At 37.2% G+C, this 17925-nt stretch overlaps 1 protein-coding gene across 2 annotated transcripts in view; it reads right to left on the reverse strand.

Moving 5' to 3' along the window:
* The window catches only part of LOC129575410 (CCN family member 2), a 53158-nt gene that overhangs the window by 17786 nt on the left and 17447 nt on the right, over positions 1–17925 (reverse strand). For both annotated transcript variants that reach the window (XM_055459004.1, XM_055459006.1), the window contains exons 2-4: positions 9641–9730; positions 4632–4656; positions 286–365 (exon numbers count right to left, since the gene is read on the reverse strand). In XM_055459004.1, the coding sequence (XP_055314979.1) occupies positions 286–365; positions 4632–4656; positions 9641–9718 (183 nt within the window). In that variant the 5' untranslated portion in view covers positions 9719–9730. The remainder of the gene's footprint in view (positions 1–285; positions 366–4631; positions 4657–9640; positions 9731–17925) is intronic.

Here is a 17925-nt window from a genome sequence, read left to right on the forward strand (position 1 = left end):
GTCCTTTTTCTCTTCTTTTTAAACTGATGGATGTATTGTGCTGGAAATTTACCTCGCGAATATCGTAATGAGTTAACTCGTTTTTTGGTTCCATTACACGTATTTGCATTACGCTGTTTTTGTTCCAAAACTTAATTTCGAAAATACGAAAAACTTACAAAGAGAAACGAAAACTTTCCCACCATTCACATCCCGGATTGAAAGGTTTCTTTTCTTTTGTGTGTGTATGTGTGTGTTTTTATTCATTCTAATGAATGCTACATCAAATATATACGTAAAACTTACCTCGCATATGCACTGCGTTTTACAATCAATTTTGAAAGTTTCTCCATGCAGATATGTTGAATTCCCCACAAAACAATTTGCTATGAATGATATAGAGCGAGTGTCAGGAAAAAAAATTTAGAGAAGTTACAACAAAATGAAATGTTTTAATTTCCATTAAGAAATTTTCATTGCAATGAATATAGGTTATGTATGGAATGCAGCTTGGCTTTTTAATGATGATAATATGACAACCCAGAAGCTGCACATTTCATTCTAACCGAATAAACTGACTAATTTAAAACGAGACGCCGAATGTAATTTGCAAACACGAAATTGCGAAAAGCTGTTAAGGATTGCGCATTCACTGCGACGATCATTTTGGCGGCGTTGTGTTGTCATATGCAGTAACCTCAACGCAACGGGTTTTGCCCAATCCTAGTCCAGAGATATCAAATATTTACCTCGACTCTGAACTCGAGCAAGATCTGTATCTCGATTCAAGATAATGCTTAGGGGCAAATGAACGAACGAGCAAAACCAAATCGGGCGGTTTTGTTTCGCATTGCCACACTAAAATAGCAAACGTTGTCAAATATCGTATTTCTTTGATTGCTTTCGTTGTGTTCGTTCGTGGTAAAAAGCCAGCTAAACATTTTGCTGATTACAGCGCATTACAGCGAAAAGAACGACTACAAGCCGATTTTGGCAGAGCATTTGTTTTCCTGAGTGAACTGAGACAGACAAACACACATAAACACATGGAGAGAGAGAGAGAGAGAGAGAGAGAGAGAGTGAGAGAGAATTGCCGCTCGGCTTAGTGTGACTGGTTTCCCAGAAAAAAAGCCAAATCGTCGGGCTACAATGGCGTTTACGTAAACGCATAGCAGTACAATGCACCGCTGTGTGCAAATGAATAAATTATCATGTAGGTATATAAATTTATGAAACATTAAATTTATGCCACAATTTCAAATGCGTGTGCATTTTAGACATGGCTCGTTCAATGCGGCTCTTTTCAATTTGCGCTTCGCTATGCGGAACAACAACACATTTACATTTATAATAGTTGACACATTCGTTCATTCATTCATTCATATTCACCGGAGCTCCTGAAAAGCCTGGGCTCAAGCTCATCGCCCCGATGCCAATAGATAAACCAAACTTTGCCGAAATCTAAACGTTAAACCATTTGGTTCAAACATTGTGAATAAGTGAGTATGTGTGTAAGCTTTTTGCGCTCCGTCGACGGTGTGTATGTGTATGGCGTGGTCATGCATTCCGATGATGCTGTGTGTCGGAAGTCAATTAATAATACTGTCATATAAATGACGATGAACAATTGAATCACATTATCATTATTCTAAGCAATCACATCTCGTTCGTTTCATTTCATGCACGCCGCAGAAAGGATTACAAGTAGAAAAACCAGATTACGGCTTTTGGATGTGATGGAACTGCCATTCCGTCCGAAATCTTGTTCGTTCGGCATTTGATCTTTGCTCTCCGTCTCTGCGTTTTGTGATGCAATTCATCTGGAATGAATCAGGCGAATTTCTATGTGAAAATCGGAATTTTGCATACTACGTTGAGCAAATGGGTGTGTGCTGTTTTTTTGTTGTTGCTTCTGCAAATTGATTTGGCTTCTTTGGTCTCGGTTATGTTGTAGCCGGCTGCAGAAGGCCATACACGTTTCTTCAAAGCAATTTGCTACATTTCGTCTCTATATCTTCCTACGGCAAACAGTTACTTTGCACAACTTTTTACCATTTTCCACATAAACGTGCTCTCGTCTCAAATTCCACGCTTAAGCTGTACGTTTTGGCATGCAATTTTCAGTGTGCGGTGCTCACTCTCTAGCTCTCTTACACTCGCTCCCGTTCAGCTCATTTAATATGTAAACACATAAATTTGCGCAGAAAATTTTTCTGTGAAGAAACATTCACCGTTAATACGTGATGATAAATCTGCACATACAAACAACGCTATCGAAATGAAGTTCCATGCAATGCAAAAGATTTGAATTTGGCCCGAGAAACTCGTAGCCACATTGGCGAGATTCGTCTGGCCCAGAGCCTGTTTTAGTGCCTTTATTATATTACTTTGGGGTTTTTCAAATGTGATTTAGTAAATGTAAAACCAGGCAAAGCTTATAGGCTGGATAGGAAGTGATTTTTCACCACTTCAACATTTTGCAATGGCATTTTCTTGTTCGGCAATGGATCACAACCATTTTCTTCACTCTTGCCGAGAAAAACATAAAAAAATTTGCCAGTTCGACGGTGCTGTACACACCAAATACCGCGACAGGCGGAAACCAAAGTCTCTAAAGTTCACTGTGTGTATGGTTCAGCCATACATTAATTGTGCGTACACACCAAAATTTCGTCACACCAGTATTCACACTGCTTTGTTTCGGTTTGGCTATCACAAAAACCCATATTTTGGAGAGGGCAAGTGAGGTTTCTGGTGGAAAAGAGTGCATCCAACCAAATCACATGCATAGCAAACAATATTCATAGCATAAAATTTTCATACTGCAAATAAAACTCGTTTGAATCGATAATCGCTTGGATCTGGTTGAAAGAATGCAGCAATTCAGTGTGACGACTATGACCACGACAACGATACAATGATTTCGATAGAGGCAGACCAAAAAAAAAATGCAAATAGCCATCTCTGTGTGTGCATTGTTATACTTAAAATCCATTTTTATTTCAATTGATGCAATCCGCTTCCGACAACAATAGCAAACAGGACAGAACAAAGAAAAAATCAGAACGATATTATTATTGATTGGTTGAATTTGTTGTTTGATGTGGACAATCGCATTGCAAAGTTTTCAATAAATCGGTATTGCTTTTCTCGATCTTGGATAAATGCGAATTGTAAAATCCAAATCACATCAAAGGGCTATCCAAAAAACCATATTCGATTATTTCGAAATAACGAGAATTGATTTTTCCGATCGATTGAACACACGAACGCGAGACATACAGAGGGAGAGAGAGAGAGAGAGAGAGAGAGAGTGATAGTACAACAATTTGTTTGTTCCGGACTAATAGCTGACTAAACAAACAAACATTTTCTTCTTTGATTTCGTCAAAACAATTGACGAAATGCTGAAACTAGACACAGAGAAAAAGACAAAATACGCATTCGTAAGTTTTGAGTTGTATTTCGACCTTTAGGTTTATTTGTTCAATTTGCATTTGCAGCACGATTCATTCTGACGACGATGTTTGTCTCGATACTTTTCAGTTGGGCGGTTGTACTAACACACGAACACATACAACAGTCACATAGACAAAATACAATTCGCCGTATGTAAACAAAAGCGAATCCATTAAAAATGACAACAGGATTCATCAGGAGCGAATGTGTATGTGTGTATGTGGCAAAAAAGCGGCTGTACATTTATTTTTCTTTCAAATCACAAATAACACAGTTCTCTCTTTCTCGCTCGCACTCATGTGATTTTCATTACGTTCTCGATTAAGTGAGCTGTTTGTTATTTGCCGCTCGTATTTCTAATCGAAAATTCTATTAACGAATACCACACACAGACACGCGCTTAGCACACGTTTCATTCGAGCATCAACTGTTCCATCTGTGTTCATTTGGATTGCAGTGTTTACCATATGGCCAAATGACTAGCCAAATGATTCGCAGTAAAAAAAATTGTTTTATTGAATTTACTTTGGCTTCCGGATGGCACAGGAGAATTAAACAAAAAAAAAAAAAAATAGCCGGAGATGAAAAGAAAGAGGGACGGGAGGGTGAAAGATAATCAGTTGAAAAACGTTCTGTGTAATTCCACCTCAGTTTATCGATCGGCAGTGAGATTACGAATGCGAGACATGCTTTCAAAATTCAAATAAAAACTAAAAATCAACAGAATGAACTGTTTTTGTTCTGTTCCCCTCTCCGCCCGTCAACTGGTTCTAACTTCAAGCGAATTCGACTGAAATAAAAAGTGGTGTTTTCCTGATTGGGATTATTCGAAATTAAATTACGCGTTTCTCTTTGTGATTTTTCTCACGTTTTTTTTTTTTTTTCTTCTATCGTACTCTCGCGCTCTCTCATTTCCAGCAAACAATGGAATGAAAAGGCTGCAGTTGAATAACGATTCGATTTTTGCTGAGGAAGGCGTTGCAAGTCGTCGCTTTTATTTCTCTCTTTCTCTCTCCCACGTCAATGCATAAAGTGCATTATTCTTTGTATTTTGCGAACACATTCAGTTTTTCAATTGGAATGCATCCAATAATTTACATAAAAACAATCGCTTTGACAACATTATTCTTTGTTCCAAATGGCGAAAAAGTGTGGAACACCGATGAAAAAAAGAGAGCTAAAAGTTAACTTACCGAATTTCATGTTTGGAATTGTTTCCTGTAATGAAGAGCGAGAAACAAACCAATTAAAAGGAAATTCAATGACATAATGGCTTTAAATGTTGAAACTATAAATACGCAAAAAAGATGATGAAGAAGAAGAAATGCACAAACAAAAACCGAACAAACAAACCAACCAAAACGAGTGAGAAAAAAAATGGGAATTCCGCACAAAACGGAAAAAGTTAAACGGAAATGTTGAATTTGAGTTCATCGCGGATGCAGTATGCAGTATCTGTTATGTATATTTGGTTGCCGTTGCTGCTGCCGATGCCGCTGCTTTTGTTGCCGCGTCGCCAGAAATAACTGCATCGAAGGCTGAATTGAACAGTTTGTGACCGTATTTTATATAGCTTTGCTCTTCATTCTCATGTCAGTTGGGTATTTATGATTGCTTTACGAGCTTCGAAAATCCATTTTGCCATGACCACATTTTATATTGTGTACCTATTCTATGAGTGTAATTTGTCCATGTGCACATGCATATGTGATCGTGTACCTCTGTGTGTGTGCGTGTGTGGGCCAAAGCGGGTGCTTTTGTGTGAAATAAAAGTCAACAATGCAGCAGATTCGCAGAAAATGTTGATATTGTGCTCACGAGCGTGGCTAATAAATACCGATAAGTTTATATAACACGTAAATTGGAAATCAATGGGCAAACGCGGCAAATATTTCCATCCGGACAACCACATGTACGGTGACAGCGGCCAACAATTATAATGCAATTAAGTATGCGTCAATCGAGACACGACGATGATTACGATTACGATTACGATTACGACGACAACAACACAAAGCGAGAAAGAAAAAGATGTAATGGGAGAAGAATGAAGAATGAAGAATTCCAGAAAATTAAATAGATTATTGTGAATGAAGCTATGAATAATGGGTGTGATAGTAGACCGGTGAGAGGTGATGAAGGGGCGCAAAATAAGAAGAAAAATTCCAACAATCAAGCTAAATCTGTAAGTTTAGTTGTTATGTGGCAACCAATGGCTATACGAACCGCATACCAATATGCAATGGCAAAAGACGCACTTTTGGCATGATTGTGCAGTGGTGGCAACAGCCAAATAGCATACGACTTACATGCTATGGCATCCACGGTATTTCTACCGTTGATCTTGTTTGTGTGAGATGCTGTTTGTGAAAATGGTGTAATGCTACGGAAGGTAGCTTGCAATGGGGCCAATATTTGGCATATATACATATTAAATTCACATACATACACAATAAGCAGTCGGAAAAATGCGCTAACAGGCATTACACCCTGAGGCTTGATAGCGTTGATAGCTGGGCCACAAATGTATCCCTATCGAGATCCGTGTGCTTGACAGTAGTACTTGCAGTGTAACACATAACCTCACTATACCATATTTGAACACATTTTCATTTCACGTGCAATGGAAATAAAAAAAAAACATTCATTGAATATTATTTCGGTTGTGTTCTTATTAATTTGTTCCCACCGTATGAATTATAGTAAAGTTAGTGTGTTCATGTTTAGAAAAAAAAAATTTATTCATTGAAAAAACAGTTGGTTTGGAAATGTAATTTCGAGTAATTTTTTTTTTTCAACGAATGACAAAAAGTCACTAAACGTGAACGTACCAAAATAAGGACGAATAAATGGGCCGATCAAATGAATGGTGAAAAATCATTCGATATACTTTATCATGCACAGACACCACGAAAACGCACACCGACCCAACGTTTACTTGCACTTGCAGTGTCTTGATTTTGAATTGCAGCACGATTTTGTCCTTAATTTAGTACGATTAAATACTAACTACTGCAAGTGCAAAGAAATTCTTTTTTAGTTTTTTCGACATTTGGTGTCTTGCACTTTCAGTGTTTTAAAAATGAATTGCGCTAAGTCTTTACTACTGCTTATAGCAATATTCAATTGGTTCGAACTATGCGTTATAACAAATTTTCCATTCCAAAAGCAATAGTATAATATGATTATTTTTTATACAGAGCGATTGGATTACTTTGACAACAGCTCCCCATAGGGATAATATGATATTGTGAGCTGTCAAAGTAGTTTTGTGTTTCACCATGTTGCCCGAGTGTCAACGGCGCTCAAAACATATTGGCTGAACGATATTAACTCTTGTTGCACCCAATCTCCTGAAGGTACGGAATGTAAGCAATTACGTGATCAGGAAAAATTAAATCAACAATTTCACCGTATAAAATGATTTCACATAGGTACAGTACGGTTAGTTCTTTCATTTATTTGCTAGCATTAGATAAGAAACCGTTGCTCTCTCGGTTGACTGCGAAGCAATTTCGATGCAAACGATAGTCAAAGTAAACTGCAAACCCGTGAATCGGTTCAGAGGTATGCAGTAAGCGAGAAAGATAGAGAGAGAGAGAGAGAGAGAGAGAGAGCAGAGCAGAGCAGAGAGTTTCTCCCACGCAGAACACAATCAAGAAAATATGTAAAATCAAAAAATTGCAATGGTAGTTTCTTCGGTCGGACAAATATCACGGTTGGAATTTCTGTGCTCATCCTCGGCTTATGCACGCATTCTAATAGATACATGAAATTCAGAACATTCTCACACAGGCAGCACATTGGGTAATGTAAAAAAACTTCGAACGAGAAGCGGAAAAAATAATGAAATAAACATTTTCTCTTTCTCTCTCTCTATCTATGTCTTTTCGTATCGTGCCCGTGCTTGTGCTGTAACACGAATGAGCTGCAAGTGCAGTTTTTCTGGAAGTTTTCCATCCAAAAGGACCTTGTCTCGATGATTCGACGAATATCACATGCATACGCTGGCACATGAAAGTGAAATTCAAATTTATACAATTGAATTTTCCATTATCTCATTGCCTGGTTACCCTTGGAAACGAAATAAAATATTGAAAGTATCCTCTCCGGCGAGAATTACGTCAAAACAGAAACTAACACACACATAGACATCGACACGGACACAGATACTCGGAGGTATTATTTGGAAAAAATGGTGGTTGCCAATGGTGGTCGGCTCAAGTATTTTTCATTTGGAAAATATTTTATTAATTGCGTCAAGATCGTTGAGTACACAAACGCGATGTTAAGTCGAAAAGTTGCCAACTTTGATTCGTTTTTTTGTGAGTTCTCGCTTCTTCTGTTGCTTTTAGTTCGAAGCAAATGGTACATTATACCGAAGCATAGAATGTGCTCCATGGCAATGGTGCAGTATACAGTGTGCAGTGTGCATGTAGAGTGTGCTTCATTCAAATTAATATTCTTTCATGAATCCCATCAATACAAAGTTTTCAATTCGATTTCCACACATCTTTTCGCCGCTGCCTGCCTCGCTCTTTCTCTAATGAATTTTAAGCACTGCACATAAGCGAGAACCGAGTAAGAAACAAACCATTACCGCACTATTCCAAAGGTTGTGTAAAGAGTCGCTCTCAATAGAATCATAACAAGAAAAGTTTTTTTTCGCTTTGGTTGGATCATGTGCTTTTCTTCTCATTTCTCCGATTCATGTTGTTACCGTCATCAATAGCTTTTAGAAGTGTTTTTATGGTGCATTCAACAAAGAAAGCTATCGACGACGAGACAGAGGAACACAGCCAACGAGCGAACATTGATTGCAAAAGAAGAAGAATAAGATGAAGCAGGAGAAAAAAAAAACGGAAAAATGAGCAACCGAATTTTCGAATTGTTTGGTTTGGATTAACGAAATTGAACCAATATAAGCTGAGTAAATGCACTGAAACTTAAAAAATGTTTCAACAACTCGTCCACAGTGTTGAACAGCCATGCATGCCGCACTATTGCACCCCAATTGTACCTTTTTCCAGTGAACATTATAACAACAATCACGATAAAAAGTATGAAAGTTTTGCCTTCAAACTATACGTCTTGGGTTCTTGGCCTTGTCGTCATCATCATCATCATCATCATCATCATCATCATCATCATCACCATCGTTGTCGTCGTCAAGTACTTTTTGGCTATTGCTTTTGTAAACTACTGACAATACACTATGAACTTGTTTACACAATGCGGAAGCGAGACGAAACGATTTGGCAGCAAGCATAATGGGTGTGCGAGAAAGAGAAAGCGAACACAAACAATTTGCACTTTATGATGGCACATACAATGAATGTTTCCTCTCGTTGGCATCCATTGAAAGCTATGGAAATTAGATTTTGAGAAATTTCGCTTTTGCAATTTCTATATTTTTAATTCGATGGCGTTGCTTTTTTTATGCGTTGCTGCGCGAAGCGTAATTTTGCTTTTCAATGTTTGCAATACAGAGAGCTGCTGCTGTTCACAAAACTGTCATTAAATGTGATAAACATTGGCTTGGAAATGCAAAAAAAATGGGAGCGCGAGCACGATACAAAAGCACCACTCGACGCTTTTCCTTTAGCACATACACACAAACGTGCTATTCAATCGATTCGGTGTTATTTTTCGAATACCAACCGAACTACACGCGCGCACACACATCATAATTATAAAACTATTTACGGTTTTATGTTTCATTGAAAATCAATTAGGGAAATCATTTCGCAAATTATGTGTTTTTAATGGCTAAATAAACGGATAGCCACTTCAACGAATTCGCAACCGGATCAATCGACAACATTGCATTACCACCGAATCGAAGACCGATTAAAATAAATGCCGTGGTAGTCATAGGGATAGGAAAAAAAAATGATGAACAAAGGCTAGCCATCGATATACAAATATGTATATTATATGCTTGAATTGATCGCTATGTGCATGGGATCTCGGCATTCTCAACAATGAAAATGCGAAACATACGCAGCTATCAAAACCATTTAAATTTGCTCAATCACGGCCACTGCAACGACCACACCAGATAAGCACAATATGGATTTGCGTGGAAAGCAACACACGCAGAAGCAAAAATTGCGGGAAAAAATGGAGAAAAATAAGAAGTGAAAAAAAGAGCCAGGAATGGAATAAGACGAAAACAACAACATTAAATGATTTTTAATACCTGATTGTCTTTTATTGAATACGCAGCTATACTTAGTAAACCACTCAGACATAATCCAAGCAGAGTTGAAATCCACATCTTCTACGAAATCTGCAAAATAGAGAAAGAGAAAAATGAGTGAGACCGAACGAAGCAAGGGAAGAGAAACAAAAAAAAAAAAATAAATAAGGAAACCCGATCGAAAGAGGAAAAAAAGTTAATATAATAACGTCAACCGTACTGTTGCTGTACAGCTAAAATGAAATAAAATAGCAAATAAAACTCGAGTAATGATAAAAAAGAGAGCACAAAATTCAATATACGTGTAATATCTCTCTCTCCCCCTCGCACCCACACACACACACACACAAACACACAATTGAGTGATGCCATACCTTCATGTGTGCATATCATATATCTACTCACGTTCATAAGTACACACGCGTTCACTCACACTCGCCTCACTCTATCTCAAATTCGCCCGTACATAATTTTATTTTAGATTGAAATAGACTTCTAACAAAAGAATAAAGAAATATAGAATGGCACTTTAAACGCGGGCAGCATAAAAACACACAACACAAAATGGGCGAACTGAAATAGAGAGAGTGAGAGAAGAGCACAGCTAAAGGAGAAATCAATTTAAAGAGATATAGCGAGTGAACGAATGGTATGGACGCTTCGTGTGCTATTTCTCTTTCACACTCCATGAGTGTGTTTTTGCCAACATCAACTTCAGCTCCTTTTTTTACGTAGTTGAAAAGCTCACCAAATACAAATAGTCACAACTAGATTACAGTCATATCAGCTATTTTGGTTTGGCTTGCTGTTACCCCTGCTCATTTTCACGCAAAACGTCAGTTTTATGCTTTGCGTATTGAGTTTTTGATTTATTTCGCTAAACACCGAACATGACACACACGACAAAAAAAGAAGAATATAGAAGTGGAATCGAAAGAGATGCGCGTATGGCTTCAGCACGGGCGTGTGTAGCGGGATACTGGGAGAGATCTCTGCTTTAGCATAAAGCTCGACTGAAGCACCAATAAACATGCACATCAATCGAGCCAACGTTTATCGTCTATGCATGAATGCGTACACTTGCAGCACTAAAGTGGTTCACCACATATCAACTATGTGTATTTGGCTCTCTCCTCGCCATTTCTCTTCTTCCCTCTCGCTTCCATCGTTTGGGTTCAAAGAGGTGTATAAAACATAGATTTGTATAGAAATTTTCCTTACATTTTATTTGCCGTATCTACAGATAAGTAATGGAATGAATTTGCTGGCAAATTTTTCGTGTGTGCTGCTTCTGCTTTTTTTCATCTTATTCCCCCCGTTGCGCTTTTAGCAAGCGACGCACAATGAGAAAAAAACGCACATTTTAAATAAATAAAAACGGTGAAATCTACATCTCTCTTTCCCCATATGTAATGCACAACATATAACCGAATGGAAAAATAATAGTGACACGACAGAGAGCACAAAGCACATACACGATGCGAACACACGCTTTCACCCAAATCTACGTATCCACGTACCCACGTTCAGGGGCGAAACAGCGTTAAAAATTTGCAATAGAATACCATAGAAAGAGAGATTGTCGGCGAGAGCAGCAACTCAAAAAAAAATGTACAACAGCACCACCACCACGTTTTGCAACTCATTTTATGTTATATGCGGTGCGCACTTCAATATGAGAACGAATATGAGAGCGAAACGGAATAAAATCAACGAAAAATTATGTCAAATAAGAAAATAGTGAAAGACGAGTGGAAAATGAGAGAACTTGAGAGATGATTCAGTTGAAAGGCGGCGACTTTATGCATATATTGCAACGGGAGAAAATAAAATGGCATGACAGAAAAAAAGTACACAACGAAAAATACGCCACACGAAATTCCGAATGGAATTTTAAGAGACAAAATTCCACAATGCACATTCATTTATAGTGCTTGCTTTCACTTCACATTTCTCTCTCTCTCTCTCTCTCTCTCTCTATCTCTCAGTTGTACAATGACAATGATAATAAGCATGTAAGTGTTTATGTTTCTCTGATTTAAAATATCTTCGTTGAATGTACATGTACACTGTACAGCAGCACTTGAAACATTGTATTCCGTTGGCAATGTTTCGTGACGAGGTTCAGTGCCTCGTGTATATCTCTTGCTCAGACCATTAACGTCGCATCCAGTCTCATTACATTTTAATTTTAACTGAACACGAAATCGAAAGTACAACTGTGGTGAGAAGTCGACAGCAGACAAAATAATGCTGGACGAGTCAATGGCTAAAATAGTTGCTAGGGCGCAATTTAATTTCATTTCAGGCTCTAAATTTTTCCATCAACAGCGAGGCAAACGGGTTTTTTTTCCATTTCAGTCTCATTAAGACCACTAAATGCAATGGGACCATACAGCCAATGTAAATACATTGATGACAGCGTATGAACTTTCTTCTAAAACTTCACGAATAAAGCATGAGAATAAAGCGTGGCGCCACTATCTTTCCGCAATATATCATTGAAGTCAATGGAATACATAAGAGTTCAAAAGCGCAGCGATAGATGGCGCCTCTATGAATCCTATATGCAGCTTACTTACTGAATATGGCCCATTTGACTAATTGCGTGCGTGTAATATTTCAAATTGAGTTGAAAGTCACACAAACACAAATACATACAGCATGGAAAAAGCGTGCAACCATTCATGGCCATTGGCCAAATGAAAGTTGCATTTATATAAATATATAGAAAATCTCAAGAGCATCGAATGAAAATGCACAAAATTCCTGAATCGCCATGAACACTCAATTAAACTGAAAATGATATTCACGGCAACCAAAACTATTTGTATAACGACGATTCCACACCAACCGGGACAAAATTTGCAAGTGACCTCTCCGATTTCGCTCAAACTTGGTGTATAAACTTCTTATGGGTGACCCAAAATGTGAAAAAAAAAAATTAAATTGGCACTCCATATTTTTACACTTGAAAACCCTGGTACAAACTTTCGAAACTATGTACATTAGGGTGTTTTCAGCATTGTTCAATCGAAAAATGGTAACTCTCATTCGATAGATCTCAGAATTCTGAGTCGATTGATAACATTTTTGTCGCGGATGGACTTGTGGTGACACTTCCGAAACTAAAAACAAAAAATGTTTTATTCTGAATTTCTATTGTAACGTTTGACAACTAGATTCAATTTTATGTTTTCTTGTCAAATTTTTGCTTTCAAAATTTCAAATCAAATCTGGTTGTCACTGGTTACTATGGAAATTCAGAATAAAACTGTTTTTGTTTTCAGCTTCGGGAAGTGTCATCACAAGTCCATCCGCGACAAAAATATTATCAATCGACTCAGAATTCTGAGATCTATCGAATGAGGCATACCATTTTTTGATTAAACGATGCCGAAAACACCCTAATGTACATGGTTGGATAGATAATCGGTGGGGCTACAAAAAAATCCACTACGACCACCCATCCGGGCCCATTCAGGCCCTGAAAAGTGGGTTCAAAATATAAAATGTGAAAAAAACTCCAATTGACGTGGTATTATTTTTTCGATTTTTTGGGCTTAAATGGTAGGCAACCTCAAAATTAAAAACATGGTGAATCCGAATCTCAACTTGCACTTTCTAAAAATTGAAAAAAAAAATTTTTATGTAATTTTGATCTCACCATTTTCACAGGGTTTTTGGCTATATAATTTTTTTACACACCAAATCGGTGGTCTGACAATGGTGGTGTGTTCTGATGAAATGCCCAGCAGACTCCAATAATACCATTGTTTTGGGCCACTCTCTCCTTTGGAGGGACAGGGGAGGCCCAAAATGTCGAAAAATCACCAAAAATCACTATTTTAGGGCAAAAACAGGGCAGAAACCCGCCTTTAGTCCCAAACCACTATAATATTCGGAAAGCTCGTAAAAAATTCGACTTAGGCCTAGAACATTTCAACTTGATCGAATTCTTCCTTCTGCCCCAAATCGAGGTCGGCAGTTTGAAAAACCATACTCCTGCTAGTATGCAACCATTTTTAACTACTTCTAAGGAACTAGCACTGGTGCGGTGTGTTCCTAAAATGTAGCGCTTGACGTCTTGTTTCTTGTGGCATATAACACGTGTCACTTATATGGCTTAAATTTGGCATTAGAGAAGCCAATATTGCAGAAAAAGGTGAAAAAATAGCATAATCACATCACAACTGCCCAAATCAAGGCAATGAGCCTTATTTTTGGCCAAAAATGATTGAATTTCCGAATTTCTCGTTGAAAATTAGCTCGAGAATGATGGGTCCAAATTTCTTTTCAAAGCTTTCTTATACTTCAAATATAGCTCGGAAAGTTGCGTGTCAAAATATACTAAAATAAGCTGTCAGCATGTGATTGGACTTTTTATTCGGAAACATCAATCTGAGTATCATTTGAAGTCTTGATTCAATTTAACCGACCATTCTTAGGCTAATTTTCGACGAGGAATTTTTTTTCGTAAATATTTTGATAGTTTTCCATGAATATTTTGGTTGCCCTGATCTCGATCATATTTAATATTATTCGCAATTTTTCGATATTCGTTTGCGTTTTACCCTCCACTTTGTGATCATAGCATGCAAACAGGAATGAATATTTAAATCAGCAAACAATTGACATCGAAAATCCGCAGTGGTGGTGAAAAATTAAACGTATTCTGCTCTCTCTCTCTCTCTCTCTCATTTTGATACTATTAGAAACCGTCCCTATCGATTATTGCGTTTATTACTAACATTACAAGTTTTCGTTTCTTATGCATGTGCATTTGAAATGCATCCAATCACACTAGACTAAAGCTGGAGTCAAAGAGAGAACAAGAACCAATGCCTCCAAGAGTCATGAATAGGTGCTTCGAATGAGGTTCGATTTCGCTTGAATGAATTGAAATCAAAACTGTTTGAGCATTAGCGAATTAATTTCGTTGAAAAGCATTCTCAAGCGGCAGCAGCCTTTTGTGTTGGACTGTGCTCGGTGTATGTATAACACACAGCAAAACATTTGAGTGTAAAGTGTACTCTTGAGTTAGGTTAATATAGCGGTTTCAACTATTTTAGGAGAATTTACACCGAATTTTGGGTAAAATGAGTTGTTTTCTATGCGTCTGTCCGAATGGCTACTGTTCATGTACGCACTAATACATTGGCATGCACTGGTGCCAAGTCTGTGAGTTTGTATATATTGTATAACCCGTTGAGTACAAAATTTACAATACATACAAGCTCACAGACTCGGCACCAGTGCGTGCCAATGTATTAGTGCGTACATGAACAGTAGCCATTCGGATAGACGCATAGAAAACAACTCATTTTACCCAAAATTCGGTGTAAATTCTCCAAAAATAGTTGAAACCGCTATATTAACCTAACTCAAGAGTACACTTTGCTTTCAAATGTTTTGCTGTGCACTCTGCCATTTCAGTTCAATGCAAAGGTTAAACGTGACAACACATTTTGCGCTTCTGTGAGCCACAACTGATGAGAAACGAGGCAGAGAGTGCAAAGAGACAGAGAAAGTAGACTTGCCTATGTCATGCAATCAATATGGTTAGCATCTATCTCACGAGCCGAGAATGAACAACACCGATGTTCGTTTGTCATTTGGCGCTTCGTTCGGTCTCGATATATCGCACCATAATAATGATCATCATCGTCGTCGTCGTCGTTGCTATTATTCACTCTTCATGTTTTATTCGAAAACTGCTCCGCTCGAATATAATTAGTCAATTAATGTCGATGTGTCAATCGTCAAAAAGTCGGTGTGTTCGTATTGAAATTGGATTAATTCGTTCGAATTGTATGCTGTGTGGAATGTGCGCCAACAAAGTAACAGTCAACAGTCGACAGTCAATTCATTGTCTGACATCAACTGCCATTCTTTTACTGTTTATAACATCGTTCCCTCTCCGTATCTTGTTCATTGTCGATGGGAGAGGGACAAAACAACTACACAAGCTAGTACACGCTTTCTGTGTTTATTCGGCATTTGTGAATATACGAAACGCGTGCTGACATTTATGTTTTTGCCATTGCATAAATGCGACGAACAACTCAAACAACCCCCAAAACAACGACAATAATAACGAAAAGCTATGAATGCCGTTCCTGCTGCTGATGTGGTTCGGTGAATGTTGAATAAAAGTTTTTGCCATATTCCAACTGTTAAACTTCATGCAAAATGTATTTTATCGCGTATTTTCCTCATTCCCTGAAATATCATTGCGTGTGTGTGTTTGGTACAATTTTTTTGCCTGTTTTTCTTCTACAACTTTGCTCCTGACATGGATTTCCTCGAATACGCAGCCAATATTACCATCATAATCGAATGAAACATATTATTCACTAAATTGATTCAAAGGCTGACTTTAATTCAATTCCAATCAACGCGCGCACTCGAATTCATTAAAATCATTTGCATACTGTAGCCGTACAGAAAGTTCAAATCAAAGCCAATCAAGTTGTTGTTGTTGTTTTTTTCTGCTCGTTGTTCGTCGTGTTCACTTCTTGATTAATCAATGTATCGGGCGCTTAATATCAATAGCGCATTTTCTCTTTTCTCTTCCTCATTCTCGTTCTCAATCTATGGAGTTTCACTCCATCTCTCTCTCTCTTTCTCACAATAGCCATTCGAAGTTGGCTATATATAAGCATTAAGAGTCCGGATGATATGAAAATGAGGGAAGAAAAAATGGAAACTTGAAATGTTTAAATTGAAAAAATAGATCGTTTTTCATGCGAGTGCATGAAATGCTTTTTCAGCGCATTTGATTTTCTTTTTGTTCTTTCGCGCTTGGATTGAGCATTGATTTGAGCGTGCTGTGTTAAGACCGGGTAAAAATGTCTGCACTCGGAAATGAAAATGAAAAGAAAATCGTTCATTTTTTCATCGCTTGCACGAAGAAACATAAAAGGATTTATATGCCAGCCAATATACACAGACTTTAGAATAATTCAAAGTGCTATTGATTATTTTGCAACGTGACTCATGTCTTTCTAACCTTTTATGTGTGTGTATGTGTGTCTATGAACACGCTGTCCTTGTATTTTTCTATCAATAATCAATCCATTTTCCATTCTCAAAAATCAACACCATATATTCCAGTTCGTTTGTACGTGTTGCTCGTCAGTTGCTTGTCAGTTTCATTTTTAGAATTTTCTCCATTAAAACAACGCATATATAATTGAATGTCCGAGAATGAAAACGCAACTTCTATTCACAACACATATAAGTGAAACAAAAATAAAAAATTTATTGAAATGAAACAACACATACAGATTTACATTTTCGATATGTTATCAATATGTTATTGCCCGACATATTTATTATTATGTTATGTTGGGATTTTTTTTTATCTTAATAACGTTATTAAGATTCAGCATAATAATAACATAATATGTTATGCGTTATATCGGGTGTTATCTTAATAAATCCTAAGATTCGGCGGTAATAACATTTTATTAACTATAATAATAACATATTATTAAGATGGATTTATTAACTCAATTAATAACAAATTATTAGGTTTGGATTTTATTAATTCAATTAATAACATATTATTAAGATGCATATTATGTTATTATTATGCTGAATCTTCACACTCAATATTATAGCGACATCTATTATTAAAATAGCTTGTAGTAAATGCATTTATAGCATTTCCCTGTAGTTGCGATGTTTCCTATTAAGTTCCCTTGTAGTACTGACACATTCATGTTTGACACTTGTTAACTACATACCACAGGGGAATTTAATAGGTAACATCGCAACTACAGTGAAATGCTATGAATGCGTTTACTACAAGCTATTTTAATAATAGATGTCGCTATAATATTGAGTGTGTTAATAACGTTATTATTATGTTATGTTGGACCAATATATCGGCCGTTATTATTATGTTATTAAGTATAGTTAATAATATGTTATTGCCTGTAAATCTGTATTTCGATTTTCAGAATTGAAATTTTTGGTGTCAGAACCTATGTCCAGCATACTGTACAGATCGATTTAACAGGTCCAGACATCATTGTCAAACTAAAGCATCGAGAAACATTGGATAGACTTGATGTCTATTGACATAATTTTGAATTCCAATCTTGACATATCGAGAACGTATTCTCGTCCGAATCGAGAGTCTAAAACTCCAAATAAATCGCCAGCTATGTTTCCAACAATGTCAAGTAACGCTCTTTCTGCTCGATGATGCTTAAACGATACTATTAACTCATAATTTTGAATTAATGCCCCAAAAGAGTTTAGAGCGCGCGCCACAT

The sequence above is a fragment of the Sitodiplosis mosellana genome, unplaced genomic scaffold (assembly GCF_009176505.1).
Source record: "Sitodiplosis mosellana isolate CC-2019 unplaced genomic scaffold, AAFC_SMos_1.0 Smas_scaffold_6167, whole genome shotgun sequence".
NCBI lineage: Eukaryota > Metazoa > Arthropoda > Insecta > Diptera > Cecidomyiidae > Sitodiplosis > Sitodiplosis mosellana.